Raw genomic sequence first — 20,000 nt, 5'->3', positions numbered from 1 at the left:
AGCCTCGCAAATTGGCTTCAGATTACTCACAGATTGAAGTGACAAGGTTTATGATAGGTGGCTGTAGCGAATTAACTGGATACCGTGATTTAACGGATTAATGTCGGGATTACATGCCGGGGAGGTGGATAGCACTCCAATGTGCATGACAGTGTGTAGAGCTCCGGCTCCGTCACTTTAACCGCACAATCGAAGAAGGGCTTTCAGTCTGGGAACACTGCTCACTTCATCGCTTAATGTTGAACAGTCGTATTGTTTCAGTGATGTCTTTTCAAAATGTTGCCACAAGTTCCATGTAGAGGTTAATTTCTTCAGTGAAATATATCCATAAGATACCCTAGGTGAAATATGCAACCCGAAAGTGTTATTGTACGTTTATCTTCACCACACGAGCCATGTTCTTCCCCATAAAAGTACAGAGGTAGGCAATGTGTGCTGTGTGACTACTCAAATTATTCCAGATAGTCTGTCTACTCAAAGCCCCTTTATTGGTAACGTATGACCTGTTCCCAGGTCATCTCTAATATTCCTGTAGAAGCAAATCTCATTTGAGTTCTCTCAACAGCAATTAAGTATTTTGAATCTTTCACGGTTGGTTCCCTGGCGCGTTCTGGATTATTGGTTTAATAGCCTACTGTAGTTCGCTCAAGAGTAGGCTATGTTGTCATGATAAGAAGACCTACATCAAACAAAAACTGCTCTGTACGTTGATACGATTTTGTTTAAGAGCAGGTAGGCTATTAACTTATGTAAATAACTAATGCGTGGTTGAAGTTTAGTGAGGTGATCTGGAAATCTAACGGCTAACAAGTCCAAATGTTACCCACGTGCGGTGCAATGTCAAACGTTTGGGTGAAAATGATATGATACATCGTGATAACTGCCACAATGAGGGCCATTCCTACAATTGTTCAAGCAGTCATCACGTGTAGGCCTTCGGAGTGTTGTGGTCGTCATCAAAAAGACGTTCCTTATTAAAATCTGAACACTACGTGACTTTGGCGCGCGCGGTTACGCACGCGGAATACGCGCTTGAACGATACTGGGATTTCAAAAAGCTCTCATCAAAGGCATCTGAGTTTCCACCCAATCAGGGCAGATGACAGGAAAAGCTGAAGCTGTGTTTACTGTCAACAAACCTCCGTAAATTGAGAAGGAGTTTTATACTTTCAAGTGTAGCACACATTAAATTATTTATTTTATTTTCAACATTGACATTATCCCAACTATAAAAGATTGTCAACCTAGCACTTACATGCAAATATGTGTCAGCAGTCTGTAATTTAAAGTTTGTCGCTGCAACAACAAGGTAGCTTTACTGTGCCTTGGGGACCAGTTTAATTAGTTAGGGATCTTAGATCAACAATTTAATAGGTCTATTAATTTGGATGTGGTAATTTGGAAACCTTACCTAAAAGTTGCTACCTCTTGGCTGTTCACAGCAATATGTAGTAGTTGTGTATGTCTGTAGAGGCATTGAACGCTTAAGTCACTGTTAATATCCAGTTGTATTTTCTTGGATTTGTATAGGTTTGTACAGTATACACACAAACTATTATCTTATGTAATACATGACTAATGTAATCTGAAACAAGTCTGACACAATTAAAACCTCAATGGTTTTGTTTGAAATACAAAACAGAGGGATTTTGTTTATATGTCTTCATTTTGCATATCATGGTTGTTGACCTGGAGTGCCCCCACAATACGTAATTCAATTCTGAATCATAATATCGCTCAGAAACCAAACTGACTATATGATCCCAGAATCTACTGCTATATGAAAAGGAAAAACAATTTCATGATTAGAAGAACAAAGTGGTGTGCATAAAATTGGTGGTATTGACATTGCAGTGTTCACACTTGTATACTCCTTGAGGACTGCTATGTGTCCTGTCATACATTAGCTTCACCTAATGACATACTGCATGTGATTTGAGTCTAGATCCAACAAAACCGTTGCTGAGCTAAAAAAGAAGAAAAGGAGTTAGCAGAGATGCTAACAGATATTTGACAAAATAAAAACCTTTTGTATCATGTGTCAGAAACTGTTTAAAAGCACATGGGGGTGTGCGTTCCAACAATATTGGCCTTCATCAGGGCTAGGTTGCTGAGTTGTTTGTGCTAATCAGCATCTTCATGTTATCTGAATAATTGGAGAAAAAGTGTAGTTCTTCTACTCACTAAAGTTAGTTCTGAAAGTCATGCATTCCACTCTTTGCCACTTCTGTAGTTCTGACAGTCGTCAGCAGTTATTATGGTTCAGCCCCCTAACTCTCCAGATTCTACTTTCCTCACCAGCTTCCTGCTCTTTGTTCTTCTCATCTTATAGCTTTTTCTTTCTTCTCCTTCCACTTTCCACACTTTTCATTTCTTTTGGCTTTTTCCTGTCCTCTTCCTCAGATAAAAAAGACACCCACCACCTCCCGTTTTAGAGCATTATTTCTCATCTCCAAGGTTTTCGGCTCCCAACAGCAGTATGACCTTTGCCCTCTCTGCCTGAGACAAAGAGCCTGGATTGGCAGGCAGACCCACACCAACACATGCCCAAGGCTTTTGTATTGGTGCCGAATACCATTCATTTATCACCATGTACATTTCAAAAGAGTGCTGGGATGGTAGGGATGTGCTCTCACCAATTTTCAAACTACGTAGCTCAGTCTCTAGGGATGTGCTCGTACCGATTTTCAAATGAACTCAGTCCCTAGAATGTTTTTCCCATGCAAACTTAACACATACATAGATGTTACATTGCCAGTTTACAGTCATTGGTAATATTTGAAATTTTGATCAATGGTTCTGTCTTCAAAAATATTGTGACCAAATCTACACCCTACAAAAGTAGTCACAAATTCATGAAAAACTCAGTATTCCACATCCATATACAGTATAGGTCTTATTCATGACCATGCTGCAGAACTGAGCCTTCAGTGCACCTTCAGTCTCACCTCACCAGATTCTCTCATTGTTCTGCTGTGGCCCAGTCCAGAATGTGATATTTCACACCGTTGGTCTGGAACTCGCCTTGCTGCATCCATTTGTAGTCTATGTGCAGAGATGGAGTGCCACGCGGACACCACTACTACACCATGCTTCACTTCTCAACAGTACACTACACACTTCTCTACTCTACACTATGATTACAGCCTTGAATAGCTAGTGAAAGTCTCTGAATAGCATGGCATCTTATCCACTGACTACACTATCTTTTTGCAGCAGGCCATCCAATTAGAGACTCCCATTACTCTCAAGGTCTTTGGCGGCGGAGATGTCAAGTTGAATGAGTGAAACTAGGTTGAATGCAACTCCTGCATGTCTCTGTGGTTGTCTTTGCTCAGTTTGAACTGACAAGAAGCAGCTGTTCAGAACAGCAGAAACACATCTGTCCATCTCTGTGTACACATACACATGCAGATATATGCAGTTATATGGAGAGATACACCCACACATGACCACCCCCCCCACACACACACACACACACACACACACACACGCACACACAAACACATACGTACACACAATGCATAAATTGCAGTCATTGAATACATTTCCAGAACATATATTTGCAAAAGAGAAAATTGTACTGGTATTCAGCCTAGAATCTCATAAAAGATTCTGTCATTATGTTTGGACAGACCAAAGTCTGAATCGTGCAGAGTTTTAAAAAAAGAGGTGTGTGTGTGTGTGTGTGTGTGTGTGTGTGTGTGTGTGTGTGTGTGTGTGTGTGTGTGTGTGTGTGTGTGTGTGTGTGTGTGTGTGTGTGTGTGTCTGTGGTACGGTGTGTGTGTGTGATGTTAAAGTAAAGATGTGTTTGCTATGCAAATTGCCTCTGCAATCAATCCCATTCTGCAGGAGAGGGGGAGACAGGCCTGCGGTCATCTGATTGACTGGCCAGGCTTTATTTATTTTGCCCAGGAGAGAGCAGGAGGGAGTGAGAAAACAGGGGAGAGTTTGTCAAAAAAGGATATTTCCCTATCTAAAACCATGGAGTGGGGTGATTTTAAAGTGACAGTAATTTGTCTTACTTGTCTTTGCTGTGTTATTTTAAAAGGAATATACATTTATAGTCTCAATGTCAATGTTACTGCATCAGTATTCGTGTCATGTATTGCCATTTCTCTTAAGAGATGAATGCTGAAGTTGTGTCCACACCCATTTTCAGTAATATTTCCAAAGATGCATTAAATATCATCAAAAGTGAAAAATGGCCTCAAAGATTCACTCAGACGAAGGGCCATTTCTCACAGCCCATGCGCACATTAATATTAAAAGTTGTTTGAATATTGAAATAACAGAGCACTGCTTAGTGGATATGGAGCTGGAGCCTGAGCTAATGTCGGCCCGAGGTCAAGCGATAACAGATTTATAGGCTTAAATGGAGTCAATCTCCTCTTATATCCTCTTTATAGCTCCATACATTACAAGTTAATTAAATATGTGCAACAGACATAAATCTATCGTACGCTGAGTATGGCAGGTGCATAATTATCTCTACAAATTTCAAAGGGAGCTGCTTTTTTAATGTAAGGCTCTTGTGTTTCGTGTGCTAAATAGTCTATCCTATATATATGCAGCTTCCATCTATAAAGATGCATGTATGTTGTAACCACCAGACCCACAACCAGAAACAGCATTGAGATATTTTAATGCATTTTGCTGCTTTGAAATATTGGTATGCGCTGAACAGTCATTACCAGGGTCTCTTTTTATAACAACAGCCAGAGAGAGAGAGAGAGAGAGAGAGGGAGGGGTCAAATCTTCCACATGAGTTGACCCAGCAGCCAGCCAGACGAGGGTGATGTGAATATGGGTATCTATAGCCAGGCCCTGCACTCCTCCACATGGCAGCCATTTGCACAATCAGGCACAGTGTAGGCGGCCACCCTGTCAGGGTGAAAAGAAGAGACGATGGCAAAGGCAGTGAGACAAAGAGACAGGTGAGATTGCCTGCAAGAGGAGCTAAGCAGAGAATAAAAGGCTCGTGGACACTGACAGGGACCATCTAGGCAGGCTGGTGTGGATGGAGATTGAGAAAGACTCCCTTTGGCAGAATTAAAAAGGTCTAGAATAGCAAAGATACTGTAGGTCTGCTACAATAGAAGAACAGTTGAATATTTGGGGCAGCCCAAAACACAAAGCAGTGAATCAAAATAATAGACCAATGAAAACGCAAACACACGAGTCAAATGTTTGCCAGCAACAGATGCTCAAAGACCCTAATGCCTGGATACTGTCATATATTGTGAAAACCCACTACAGGACTGTTTACCTTTGGTTTGCTGGAATTATATGTTTTATATTATATTTATATGCTGTTTATGTTATAGCACGTATGGAAATATGTGTTAAAGGGGATTGCTTTATCAGTAATTCTCAATATGAAAGTGTATACAGTAGACAGACTCAGTTATGCCGTTTACAGGGCCAGATTAAGATGGTCTGGGGCCCCTAGGATACAGGTTGCTGTGGGCCCCTGGAAAGGCACATTTCTTGAAAAATGTACATAGACAGTGTCATAATTACAAGATAGGAATTAAGGATAACATGTCTTTTGACTGTACTCAACATGACACATGATTTTGTCAATATTGCGTCCTGTGATAATTCTTACATTTTTCACTTTTGGCCAATCATGGGCCCCCTGACAGGTGGGGGTCCCTAGGCTGCAGTCATATCAAGCCTGTGTGTTAATACGGCCCTGGCCGTTTACTGTTTTGGAAAACAGTGGGATTGGCTCTGTATGGCTGTAGTTGCACAACTGAAGTATTGGGGGCGCACAGTTCCCTCCACTGTTCACAGTTGGAAACAGCACAAGACACATTGAAGTCTCTCTCTCTTTCTCTCTCTCTCTCTCTCTCTCTCTCTCTCTCTCTCTCTCTCTCTCTCTCTCTCTCTCTCTCTCTCTGACAAACACCAGCCCTAAAGACGCAGACTTGGGAAAGAAAGAAACTCCTGGATATCAATATGCTACCTATTTGGTTTCTGATAGTTTTTTTCTGTATAATGTTTTATTCAACAGTAGAAAATGCTTGAAGCAACAGCAGGTGCCCCGATTTTCTGGTGTGTTTTTGACACCAGATTACAAATGGAAACTTATCCTAGGAATATTTGCATGAGGCAATCGGCTGTTTGAAATCCATGTAAATGCATATGCCTGTAACAAAACATTTGTCTCATATTAACAAAAGCTGTTTGAAAATAAGTAACACCTCTGTGTAGTTTAACATGCTGCATTTATGTGATACTACAGTGTCAAAATGTATACCTTCTAGATCATCCCATTCAATCCAAACTATCAAAACCATAGTGGGGTTTATTCTGCAGTCTCAACTAAAATGCAAGCAGTAATTAAAGCAACCAGATGTACTGAAGTCTGTATTCAAATGTGATGCTCACAACTGATATGCCAGAGGGCTACAGCTCGACTGCTCAAGATGACTTGGTACACTGTACGCCTCAGTGGTTTATAATTCCTCCATGGCTTTTTCATACCATATTTGCATATTTTAACAGACTGACTGCGCATGTGTACATACATTAGGTTTTGTTGAATGCTGGACCGTGTCCATATACTGTAGGCTACGTAAGCACGGTGAACTACTTAGCCCGTTGACAAACGATGATGCATCTGCGGTTTCCACTTATATACTCCTTTTCAGGAGTGAACAAATCAATGTCTTTGATTCGGCTGTCTGCTAAAGAAGTCAGGCATCCAGGTGGGCATTTGGTCAGCTACAGTTTCACTGAGCTCGTAGTAGTGTCAGGAACAGACAGTACCAAATGTGTCGACCTGATGGCGCTCTTGTCCTTTTTAACACGCGATGCTCTTTTGCTGTCCGAGCTTCAACCGTGTATAAAGCTGGCGCGCCAGAGCAGAGCGCACCCGGGATCTTTTAAACCAACCCGTCTTTACCCATCTCAGTGCTTTAAAGCATAGTCTGCTCAGATTTTGTCCTTCCTTGGTTAACTGATTCTACATTTCGTAGTAAATTATCACAGCTTGTTCCTAGTTTGTTGTTTTTCTGTACCCCGGGTGTCATTGGCAATGCAGCGCAGGGCAAACAGAAAGTCTTTATTAAAGCATAATGGGATACAGGTTTGTGGGGGCCATCATTAAATTAACATCAAGTGAGTTACTATTCCTGGAAACCAACAGACCACTAACCGCGGGGGGGCACTGGAAAATGTCACCTGCAAAGGGATTGTAGCAACCCAATGTAAGTAGGCTGCCGAATGTGAGTGCCCGGATATCCGCCCGAGTATTTGCATACATTTGCATTCATTTCCACCATCAGGAATGCTTTGCGGTACCACAGCTACCCGATGTGAGTCGCGTTGTGTCGCCTGACTGTCCCTTCTATAATTGTAGCCTACAGTAACAACTCGGCCTCGGTCCCCGCCGCAAATATCCACCACACCACCACGGGTCCTCTGGTGTTGTGACCGTTTTAGGATATTTTTTTTCATATCTAATACTTGCACATTAAGAGTGACAATTCCATCATGGATGTTTTAACGATATGTGCGAATGCAGTCAATTCATGGCGAAACCATGCCATGTCATGAAGAACGTGCATCACATTATTTAAACAGCTCGTGTAAACAGTTATCCTGAGTGCTCGTGTCTTTTTGGAGATCGGGGGCTTGATGAGCAGAGATGGGAGAAATTAGTTGTGCGCGCGCAAACACATCTGCATAATATCCACCAGACTGGTTACTGGCTCCAATATTTCAGCGCCCCGTTTGATTCTTTACTGACACTTTTAAGTTTACATAGCACAATCAAATGAATAGGCTATGTCTAAATGTACTAGGCTCTAGTCTCCTATGTGCCAGGTTTCACGTGTTGTTTGGCATCACCAAATAATCTGCACAATATGCGGCATAACTCAGACTTTCTGAGTGCTACATTTAGACCGGTAAGTGTCGTGCATGGTCTGTCCCTTCAATAATATTAAGATTGTCCGGCCCCCGCCGCAAGTATCCTCCACCACGAAGGTCCTCTGATGTTGTGACCGTTTTATTATATTTTCATATAGCCTAATACAGAAATAAGTTGTGCGCGCGCGCATCTGACTGTACAATATCCAGACACGGAGGGCTCCAATAATTATATTCAGCGCCCAGTTTAATTCTGCACTCACTGACACTTTTAAATGTACATAGGACAATCAAATGAGTAGGCTATGTCTAAATGAAGAGTTCAGATGCAAAACCCTCTAAGTGCCATTTCAGAAAATAATCGTAATTCATTTTTATTTAATACAAAGCTATCAAAATTGCCATTTTAAAAATTTTATTCATGTAATATAACTTTAATATGTATTATCAAGTACATGAATGTAAACCAAACCAACAACAGGTTTCTCTAAAAATATAAAAGTGCAGGTCTTCAGAAATGCAGTTAGGGGGTTTTGCATCTGAACTCTTCAAATGTACTAGGCAGGCTATAGTCACCAATCTGGCTTTGTTGTTTCGGCATCACAATAACGGCACAATATGCGGCATGGTTTCGCGTCTTGTTTTTGCACCACCAAATAATAACTAGGCTACACAATAGGCGGCATATCTGTTTTCTAAACTCCGTGGGGAGAAGGCTAGAAGGCTAGAACTCAGAAACTTCCCGAGTAGATACATTTAGATACATTTAGTAAACTCGTGACTTTAATGCCTTCCGAAACGGCCTATTCCATTGCCTGTGACAGTGCATCAATTTTATAGTCTCGTGCAAACATTTTCATTTAACATTGCGAATGTGCAGGATGATTCGCTTAGACACGCACGTTCAGAGCAGCAAGAACTGTGCAAGGTGACTGCTGCAATTTTCAGCTCAGTCCTCCTGGATAATAAAAACAAAAGAATGCTGACGAGAAAGTAACACCGTTATCTTTTCATGGATTCTCTGTTGAGACGGTTTAACTTTCACACCCAAATCAAGTAGGTGCCCCGGTTGAGACAGTTTAATTTTCACACCCAAATCAATAAGGTTTTAAGTTATAATTTCATTTTTTTATTATTATTGGTCACGGGCCACTTTTGATTGGGAGATCAAGGAACTCTCTGGTGTCGCTGAATCGGCGATGTGCTGTGGGCTCTTTACGCACGGCACCCATGTCCCTGCCATCTTCAGTCAGACTCAAATCGGACCAAAATCAAGTAGCTGAGGTTAAACTGTCGTAAATACACGACCGAAATCGAGTAGCTGAGGTAAAATAGACGTAAATACTCGGGCGGATATCCGGGCACTCACATCCGGCAGCCTACTTACATTGGGTTGCTACAGGGATAATTAAGCGCTCGAGCATCTGACCACGCCAAGTGCACGACCTTCGGCAAGCAGCACGTCTGCCATCCTCCTGGGAGCGCACTGGGGTGGCGGGGGGGGGGGGGAGGAGGCAACCGCCCTGTTTTGAGTGTTTGTTAGGGCAGTGAGGCGAACTCTGTGCGTGTGTGAGAGGGGGGAGGCACAGTGTGATGCGCAGATAGGGGCGGTAGTCTCCCGCTCAGACATAACCTGACATCACATCGCGCGCACACCCCTCTATATAGACCCTGCGTGACGCCACCCGCTCACTTATCTTTCGTAAGCTCGAGCTGTCCATGTGCACGCAGTCTTTGCCATTTAGTTTTAAGACCAGCTATTGAGGGCGCCCGTGCACAAAAAAGGAAATCTTGCATCTGGTGTGCATCGCAGAGACTTTGGAATCAGGAGACCTCGGCGTCGCTGGTCATCCCACCTTGACCTTTTAATCGCCTTCCACGTTCGTCTTAATTCTTCGGGTTTCTGTCTGACATCTGTGAACCCTCCTTCGTCTACCGGGCAGAAATGTTGCGGCAGGAGAGCTTTCACGAACCGGGGAGAGTGCAGGAGATAATGCATCAGGCTGCTCCAGACACCGGGGTCTATCCCCTCTCTTCCCCGTTAGAGTCCGTGGAATGAAGGCTTTAAGTTGGTAAATCATAGCGCTGTAGATCAGAAATCATGTCGGTGCCTTTGCTGAAGATTGGAGTTGTGCTCAGCACCATGGCTATGATCACCAACTGGATGTCCCAAACGCTGCCTTCCCTAGTGGGGCTCAATACCACCAAGCTCACCGCGGCACAGGGAGGCTATCCGGACAGGAGTACTGGAGTAAGTGCGTCGGGCTTCAACTGTTTGCCCGCTAGATTCTGTCACTCTGAACTTGGTCTGCATTTCCATACAGTTCCATATTAACCTAGTACAAGAAGACACACTTGCTGCATGCAATGCGGGCATTTTTTTATTAGTTTTGCTTTATTTCCCTAAAATTGAACGATTTTGTCTAGAATTAGTGACTGGAGTGTTCGCTTTTAGATGGAGACTTGCCAGATTGTTTCACTGACGTGATAGAGTGATATTGAATTGTTGCTGCTTTCAGCGATAGGGGAGAGCTTACAGTATCTTCTCTGGAGAGGCGGGGTACGAGCAGGAATAATGGGGATGGGGCACCCTGATAATCATACTGGCAGATTTTCCAGTGATAACGGGAAGTGTGAATGAGAAGGCATCGGTAGAGCTTTTTTGGCTGCAAAATAACACTGTTATTTCATTCACTGAATGGAGATGTCGTGTGAATACTTATGAGAAGAAGTATATTTTAAAGTCATACTCAAGGTCATTAAATGACAAAAAAATACTGATTTGTCTTTCCTCCACGGTCGTTGTTGTAGCGTAAGCTGTACTGGAGATTTTTTTTCTTCTATCAGCGCAGTGTGGAATCGCAACAGGACAAAGAACATTGGAGGCATTATCTTAAGCCATGGGTGCTTACGGGCATAGATAAAGCCGTTTTCAATAAATCCCGTCTTATAACATTGAATTTTGCATCGCATTTAAATAGGACCAAACCAAACTCGATGAGGCTTAGAGGGCGACTTACAATAATATGTGATTGCAATGGGTAAAAAAAGACAAAGTAACCTCAGATTTTACAAACCTGGTCGATGAACAAGACCTGGAGGATAGGTAATTGAATAATTTTCTATAAAAATAGAGATTCATATCTGTAGTGGATTTTCCGTCCATCATTACCACCTGCAAAGCAGTCCCCACCCCCCACACACATCCATGTATCCTCTGAGTCAAAGAGGATGGGGTTCACTGCTCACTAATTGTGGAGATTTGTAGGAGGTCCATCCTGGTGTCTGGGTCTGTAATCTGCTATCAGGATAGTCTGCTCATGATGAACTACCACCCCCTCTCTCCTGCCTTTCTCACATATACTTATTCCTTTTCGCATACTATTTCATCTTTCCATCTCAAAATGTGTCAATGGAGTGGACACCAAAGAGTACAAATACTTTCCATGTTTGATTGGGAAAATATTTCTCTCCCCACCCCCCCCCCCCCCCCCCCCCCCCCCCCCCCCCCCCCCCGTTTTGTCCCAGTTATTGAATATAGAGGTTATAGAGCGATCTAACTAGCATCATGCCAAATGCATCTTGCCCATGCCCATACTTTAGCGTTGGAGCTGATGATACAATTACAGGCAGTAATGTGATTCCAGCGCCAGAGGAGTGGGTGCTGCAGAGTTGAGATAGGTTGCGTTTGCCATAAAAGGGCTGTGAAGTTGTAATGCTTGATTAGTCAGTTGTGGGAGGAGAAATCGTGGGGGGTGGAGTCTAATATTTTTGCACGTCCATATGGAGCTTCGGCTAATCTTCCATCGCTGTGTGAAAGTGTGTTACGTAAGACACGACATAAAAGGGAACTATTGGGAGTATTTGGGTTACGCATCCCTTTATAGGACATAATGGATATTCAGTGACAAGTATGGCCCTGTAACCATATGGTCCCTAACAAATGTCAAATATTTAATTCAATATTTCATTCATTCATTTCATTCACACCACTAAATCTGTGTGGGCTATAGTTGCACTTCTTTCTTTGTTTTTTTCATGTCTACTTTCATCTCTCAATCTGATCTCATTTCTACATTACAATGTGTTTCACTCAATGACGTCCTTGATTTCACTCCATTTCTACAGTACCTTTTCAATTTTTTCTTCACTCTTGCCTTCTTTTGTCTCTTTTGTCTCTTGTCTATCTCACAATTATCGATCTTTCTGTCTTGTTTGTCCGTCCTCCTTCTTCTGTTTTCCATTCCTTTACTCTAGCTGCCTTTCTCTTTGCCTATCTCACTCTAATTATTGCTTTCTTTCTGTCCTTCCTTCCTTCCCTCCGTTTGCCTCGTCTGTCTCTCCCCAGGTGTTGCCAGCCAACCCGGAGGAGTCGTGGCAGGTGTACAGCTCAGCCCAGGACAGCGAGGGCCGGTGCGTGTGTACGGTGGTGGCGCCGCAGCAGACCATGTGCTCCAGAGACGCCCGCACCAAGCAGCTCCGCCAGCTCCTGGAGAAGGTACAGTATCCATTAGGGATGGCACAAACCGCACCGAAAACCGAAACCGTACAATTCACACACATACCGAACCGAACCGTGCAATCCGTCGCAAACCGCAATTCATTTACTGCCCAGAAAAATATGTAAAACAGACATTCTAGGAGTATCTTATCCAGTCTCTCTGATTAAAACATTAGCGTATAAGACCAATCAGAGGATGACACAATTAAAATCACACCATTTTCACATTATGAGCCTATACAATAAGCCTATTATAAGCCTATACATCACTTTATAACTGCAGTTATATAAATATTGTTTAATATTCCCAGTGCATCATTTATCATGAACTAAAAAAAAGAACCGTAGAGAACCGAAAACCGTGACCTTGACACCGTGATATGAACCGAACCGTGAATTTTGTGAACTGTACCACCCCTAGTATCCATGGCAACCACTGGTGACCCCTAACCCCCCCCCCCCCCACCCCCACCCCACCACACACACATCCCACTCAAAGCCGCAAACGAGCATGGAAAGAGCACATCAAGTCAACACACAGAGGTGCATGCATATATTTTACACCGCAGAGAGATATAATGTACATTTAACAGTATTTATTCACCACTTAGAGCAGGAATGTCAAACTCAGGGGCCAAAGTTGGCCTGCGGGGTCATTTTATTCAGCCCGCAATATCATTTCAAATGTGTATTACACTTGGCCCACATACATCATTGATATGGAGCAACATAACTTGAACATTACATGTTGTGTGTCATAGGAATATGAGTAGGCTGAGGCTAATGTAACATCTCCCACTCTTGCAACAGAATATGTTGAAGCACATTTAAGCTTCCACATGAGTGTTGCCTTTACAAAATGGATCTACTCTCGAAGTGTTAAATTAACACTGGACGATTGTCCGTTTAGTATCGTATATCCTTGCAGTCATTATCATCACCTTTTCATTTTCTCCCTTCCATCATCATGTACATATAGACAAACACACACACAGCAGACTCCAACTGCCCCATTGGCATTAATCCACCTGCACATGTCGGGAGGAAACCCCAAGAGGTAGTTACCATGACGACCAAGTCAGCTCCATACCAACTAACGACCTCTGACCCGAGCCGAGGGCCACTCTCACCTGAGAGGCCCATTTAGTGATGCTCTGTGATCTCATACACACGCAGACACACACACACACACACACCATGATACTAATGAGTTCCCTTGAAACATGGAAGGGCATCTTGGGAAAACCATAAATCTTGCCAAAACAACCCCATGATGTCAGAGAGGCATACTGTTAGAAGGAAATGGCAGGGCGGAGGAAGGACAGAGAGAGAGAGAGAGAGAGGGGGGGGGGGAGAGAGAGAGAGAGCAGGAAAGAGAGAGAGAGAGAGAAAGAGAGAGAAAGAGCAGAGTAGAGAGACAGACAACAGTAAAGAGAGGATGGGGAGATATAGCAAGAAAAAACACAGATGGCTGCAGATGTAAAACGGGGCAATAAGGGCAGCAAAGAGCTAAAGAGATGGAAAGTGAACTTGATTGTGTTGTAGATAGGTAGGATCAGCATAATTTGGGTCCAGGATTTGAATTTTAATAACTCATGAATAATGCAGCCCTGTGCGCTCGCCTTACTGCGCCGTGCAACTTAAACAGCAGAACCCCCCCCATCAAGAGAGGGCACGAGGCTCCATGCGGTCACCTAGCCTGACACCAACTCCCAGGTGTGTTTACTCACGCACTTATGAACAAACAACAGCTGCAAAGGCACAGTCAATATTTGCACTAAAAAGTTGTCATTATTTGCAGTTATGCACTGTGAATACTTCTCAGAACCCACTTGAACGATAAATGGCTCACATATACAGTAACATGCTGCCTATCACTAATAATAAGTTAAACATGAGTGAAAAGATCTTCATATGTAGAGCGTGTTCTTTTTACATACAGTTGGTTCAGAGCTTGGAATCGTTACAGTGTGGTGCATTGTACTGTACTGCACATTGTACTGTACTGTATAACATTATGGCAACCTACCTCTTGCTTCACACCCCCTCACATCAGCTTGAACTTAACCGTGCTCAACTTCAGCCTCTTGAGACGTTCCTTACACTATTGAAAATGGTTAATGAGTGGAGGAAGTGGGCAAAAATACACATGCAGGCATGCAAACACATGCTGTCTTGCGTAGTGGGCGTTTGGAAATATTCATCATGCTTAGATTAAGTATCGGAATAAAAAGCAAAGCACATGTATACACACTAAACACTTGGACAGGACACACACACACACACACACACACACACACACACACACACACACACACACACACACACACACACACACACACACACACACACACACACACACACACACACACACACACACGTTAAACCCCCTGTCCTCTGGTCTCCTGTCCTCTGGCCACCACAGGTGCAGAACATGACCCAGTCCATCCAGGTCCTGGACCAGCGGACGCAGCGGGACCTGCAGTACGTGGTGAAGATGGAGGACCAGCTGCGAGGTCTGGAGACCAAGTTCAAACAGGTGGAGGAGAACCACAAGCAGAACATCGCCAAGCAATACAAGGTACACACTCCACACTCGTACACACGCATATACTCACACGGGCATGCTTTGGGTTTGTGAGTACTAGAGATGCACCGGATCCTGATTTTTAGGATCCTGCCGGATACCGGATCCACTGCTTAAGATCCTGCCGGATCCGGAACCGGATACCAGATCCTATGAAAGAGTTGAAACACATAGCCTACTCGCCCACGTGGGCCCTTTTTATCACGGTGGCTCAAACTATTTTGACTGAAAAGCCTCGGCTACCGGATCCTGGATCCTGGAACCGGATCCGGATCCTGTGAAAAACCCTATTATCCTGCCGGATCCGGAACCGGATCTTGGATCCGGTGCATCTCTAGTGAGTACACACAAATACATACACATATGCACTGTAGATGGTAGTTAGTTCATTCTTGTCTGGTGTTGCCAGATACAGACGACCATACACACGCTGTATGTCGGTGGTGTATACATGGCATGGATAGTCATCCCACTCCCACACAAATGTACATGCAACATTCTGCTCAATCACTGACTGACTATATACTCTATGTCTATCTAGACAAATGAGCCCAGTTAATTCCGCCCTACATTGCCTCTGCAGTGTGCTCTGGGCAGGCACACTCATATGCATTTCAAACACGTCCAAACTTTCCACTCCGCCAATGTGTCTCCCTCTATCAGCCAAGAGACATTTAGATCAGTTTTACCAGCCATTGCATCATTGAACAGGCAAGATAACTGTGGAGTAAGAAAGACACAAGTTCATTTTAAAAGAAAAGAAAGACGAAAATTAAAAAGTAAGATCCCCATAGTAGCAACAACACCCCATAATGTCACACACACAAAACCCAATGCATGGTCACAATGCATGCTCTTAATGTGTAACATTTTTTGGAACTTGTGTGAGTGTGTGTGTGTGTATGTCTGTGAGTTACGCAAGTCTATATATGGAGCGAGTGTGTGGGTGCATGTGTGTGCTAGACAGGCTAGTGAGTTAGACCATGTGACGAGTGTGTGGTTTTCTTGCTTGCAGGGCTAACTTAAAGAGTGAGATACGTACGTAGGAGGGCCAGAGGACAGAGAAGAGGCAGGTCTAACCCATGATTGGCCGAAGGGGCTGCCAGTCATGCTGACTATTTCACTATTTCTGATATTCAATAAGACACCATTATAGAAACACCCTCCCTTTTTCCCCCTACTGAACAACCATTCACATCCCCCTTCCTGCATGCAAGTTGTCAGGCATTTTGCGTTGAAAAAGTATTATTATAATTATAATTATTATTATTACTATTATTATTATTATTACTTTTATTTCTTTTATTGCTGTTGGTTTACCCTTTGTTTTTGTCTATGCATATTTGGTTACCTCGATTCAGTAATTCTCTCTATACTATATGATATAAATATTATATAATTCTCCATTTTAAAAAGTTGACCTAAGCGAAAAACACTTTGTTGTATGTGACATGTACCAGCATGTAACCCGTTCAGATGTTGCATTTTAAACATTGATGACCAATAAACGCTTTCCCAAAAAAATTGCTGAGTGTACTGGAGAGTGTGTCCTCGCCTATGGAGAATGAATGACTGCCGACGTCGGGATGCAATGGTTTGCCTCACTCACACAGACACACCCACAACCACATGCACAACATACACAGACAAAACAAAAATCACGCTCACGTCCACTTTCACAGAGACACACGTGTTGAAAACCACTTGTAAAGTCACAAGGAATTTCCCCAATTCTTTGCAGCAGCTCGTCGATACTGGGGTGTCAGGTACAGGCTAGGCAAAGCTAGCGGTAGGCTAGAGTAGAGTAGCCAGGGTGCTAGGTCCAGATAGCCCTGCCTTCGTTCTTTTTCTTTTGCACTTTTCTTTTCTCATTTTGGTCAGTTGCTTCCCCTTGGGGTGGTGGTTGGGCGCCTTTTTTGGGGGAGTAGGGATGTTGACCCACGACCACCATCACCTGAGTCCTGAGTTCTGTGTTATTCTTAACTCCCCCCCCTTCGACAGGCCATAAAGACGAAAATGGCGGAGCTTAGGCCTCTGATACCGGTGTTGGAGGAGTACAAGGCGGATGCCAAGTTGGTTTTGCAGTTTAAGGAGGAGGTGCAGAACCTGACGGGGGTGCTGGGCGAGCTGCAGCGGGAGCTGGGGGCCTATGACTACGACGAGCTGCACAGCCGCGTCAATAACCTAGAGGAGAGGCTGCGCGCCTGCGTGCAGAAATTAGGTAGGAGGAAGACAGACCAACACCGCCGCACACTGCCCACACACATACTCATTCCCACTACTAGTAGCGTAGAGGAGAGGCTGCAAGGCGGCATGCCAAACTTAGGGAGAGGAGGAGAGACCATACTGCCGCACACGGCCCACACACATACTCATGCTACAGTGTAATACCCACTATCAGTAACCCAGAGGAGAGGCTGCAAGCCTGCATGCAGAAATTACAAAGAAAGACAGACTACCACTGCCCCCCGCCCACACACAGACTCATACTACTCAATAAAATACTCATACCCACTACCAAATCACTACAGGGGGCTGTGAACCTGCATGCAGGAATTAGATAAGAACAGAGACCAACACCACCGCTCATGCCATGCACACATGCTCATACTACTCATACCCGCTATCAGTTAGTTAGAGGAGAGGCTGTGATCTCACATACTATTATAGTATACCTAGATATTAGGTAAGAGCAGGAAATCCAACACTGCAGCTACCCACTGCCCACACAGTGCCCACCGCCCACTCACATGTATTGTACTCATACATTACTACTGTATTCCCTCCACTGAGACACAGTTCATTCAGCTCATAAGAGATCAGTTGCATGTGGAAATTAGATAGGCGGAAGAGAGACCAACCGCACATGGCCGCAAACTGTCCACTGTCCACTGCCCACACAAAGCCTCCTAGTCATACAGGCCTTTGCTATATTACATTACAGTACACTCCTCTATCTAAACCCTCGCCACTTATCATTGGGTACATGTTAACCCTATCCTCCAGACTGGGGAGGGACTAAAAGTGCCCGAACCAACTTTGATGTTTTATAATTCCTTAATGAATTACGCTAGGACTACGAAACTTGGTGACATTTTCTAAAATTTAGTGGGCTACAATGTAGTACCAAAAGATCAGGATGATCATTCTGCCGTTGCCATGGCAATGGTTTTCTGACTGGTTTGTCTGACCAAAAATGACCGATTTTGCTAAGGCAGAATGATAGAAGAATTTCCCTCAAGCTAGTGTTTTTACTTCTTTTCGCCTTGAACTTTGACATAACATATTGACATAATTGCAAACCAAAATAGGTTTTGCTATCTCAAACCTGTAACTGGGCGTGCAAAGGATCCTGGGTAATAAAAATGGCGGCGCCCATGTGGTAATAAATAAAAAAGAATTACTGATGTCATAATTATTACTAATAACATCTATATATTTGTAGTTCTTATGTGCCTTGCCCTACGTGAGGACTTACTGCTTGCCGCAATGTTAAGAAACTGAAGCCACTTTCCCATATCTATGATGTCATTTTGGGACGCAATTTTTCACATTTTCTGTCATTTCCATTAGCATCAGAAAACCTTGTGAACATGCAAGTGGTCTGAAGCATATAATCACTAAAATGGAGGTGCATTACCTACATTTGATGGAAAATACATTATGGTGACATAATGTTGGGCAATAAAGTCAGATAATGACATCATAATTATTTCATAATACCAAATAATGATTCCAAAATGATGTTATTCATAGATATTTGCTTGTAGACCATCTCCTCCAAATTTGGTGGCCATACACTATTCTGTTCAAAAGTCATGAGGGGGGGTTGCCCAGGAAGGCCGAAAAAGGCCAGTTTGGATAGGGTTAACACACTGATCCGCTACTACTCATACAACCTGTTTCTACTGTGCACCGTCCACTGTCAATTCAACAGTTGGCCAAGTGTAAACTGTACTGTACTCACAGCCTGATCTCCAAAAATTCTGTGCTCCTGGACACGGATGTTAAGGACACGAAATCCGTGTCCAGGAGCACAGAATTTGCCAAAATTCCGTGCACGTGGACACGGAATTGTTTTCCGTGCTCCTGGATACGGAATTGTTTTCTGTGATGGGCACACGGAAGTGCTTTCTAAAGGCTATTACCACAACACTGTGTTAACTCTATCATTAGAAAATACATACCAAATGCTAATCCTAAACAAAATAATGCTATAGTTATTTAAGTTGTGCCCTGACCAAAACATTCCCTAACCTTAACCTGTCATTAAAGACATATTTTTGAGAAATACCTTTTCCAGTTGGTTGCTTGGCTATCAAATTCATATAATGAATGAAAGAAAACTAGCTGTGCCCAGACCAAAACAATCCCTAACCCTAACCTGTCAGTAAGAAATGTTTTTTTGAGAAAAAATATTTGAAATTAGAAAAATCCTGAGAAAACACAAGACTGTGGAAACATAGAGCTGTTGGAGTATAGAGAGAGCACTTCTGTGTGTCCATCACGGAAAATAATTCCGTGTCCAGCACAGACTACAGCTACAGCACAGACACCCCCCTACACACACACACGCACACACACACACACACACACACACACACACACACACACACACACACACACACACACACACACACACACACACACACACACACACACACATATATCTCAACACACTGCTCACTCACCACTCTCACCAACAGACACATATTTAACCATTAATCCATTTGTTACATATTCTTGATCATAATAGTCTACAGACACTGTACTCACTTTAACATGTTCATCTTACAGTAATACACTGTCCACCTACACACATACATACACCCTTACTGTCCACCAACACACGTACATACCCTATCTTAACAAAGCCTCATGTGGGATTACCAATTAGATTACAAATAGCAAATGCAAATGAATCTGATAGTCATACAGTACAGACAGATAAACCAATGTGCTTGAAGTAAAGTATATATAATTGTTTAAATAGGCATGTACAAAAAGTATAGATTGACAAAGACATTACGG

General features: G+C 43.2%; 1 protein-coding gene across 2 annotated transcripts in view; it reads left to right on the top strand.

Moving 5' to 3' along the window:
* Positions 1 to 20,000, top strand: part of olfm1b (olfactomedin 1b) — a 31,656-nt gene that overhangs the window by 444 nt on the left and 11,212 nt on the right. Inside the window, exons 1-4 of one of the 2 annotated variants that reach the window (XM_063211423.1) lie at positions 9,602 to 10,132; positions 12,230 to 12,379; positions 14,808 to 14,963; positions 16,971 to 17,190. In XM_063211423.1, coding sequence (XP_063067493.1) covers positions 9,983 to 10,132; positions 12,230 to 12,379; positions 14,808 to 14,963; positions 16,971 to 17,190 — 676 coding nt within the window. In that variant the 5' untranslated portion in view covers positions 9,602 to 9,982. Of the gene's footprint in view, positions 1 to 9,601; positions 10,133 to 12,229; positions 12,380 to 14,807; positions 14,964 to 16,970; positions 17,191 to 20,000 lie in introns of those variants that run through there. The other variant, XM_063211424.1, reaches the window with a different exon arrangement.

This window comes from Engraulis encrasicolus, chromosome 11 (genome assembly GCF_034702125.1).
Source record: "Engraulis encrasicolus isolate BLACKSEA-1 chromosome 11, IST_EnEncr_1.0, whole genome shotgun sequence".
In the NCBI taxonomy this organism is placed as follows: domain Eukaryota; kingdom Metazoa; phylum Chordata; class Actinopteri; order Clupeiformes; family Engraulidae; genus Engraulis; species Engraulis encrasicolus.
This window is presented reverse-complemented; position numbering and strand designations above follow the sequence as displayed.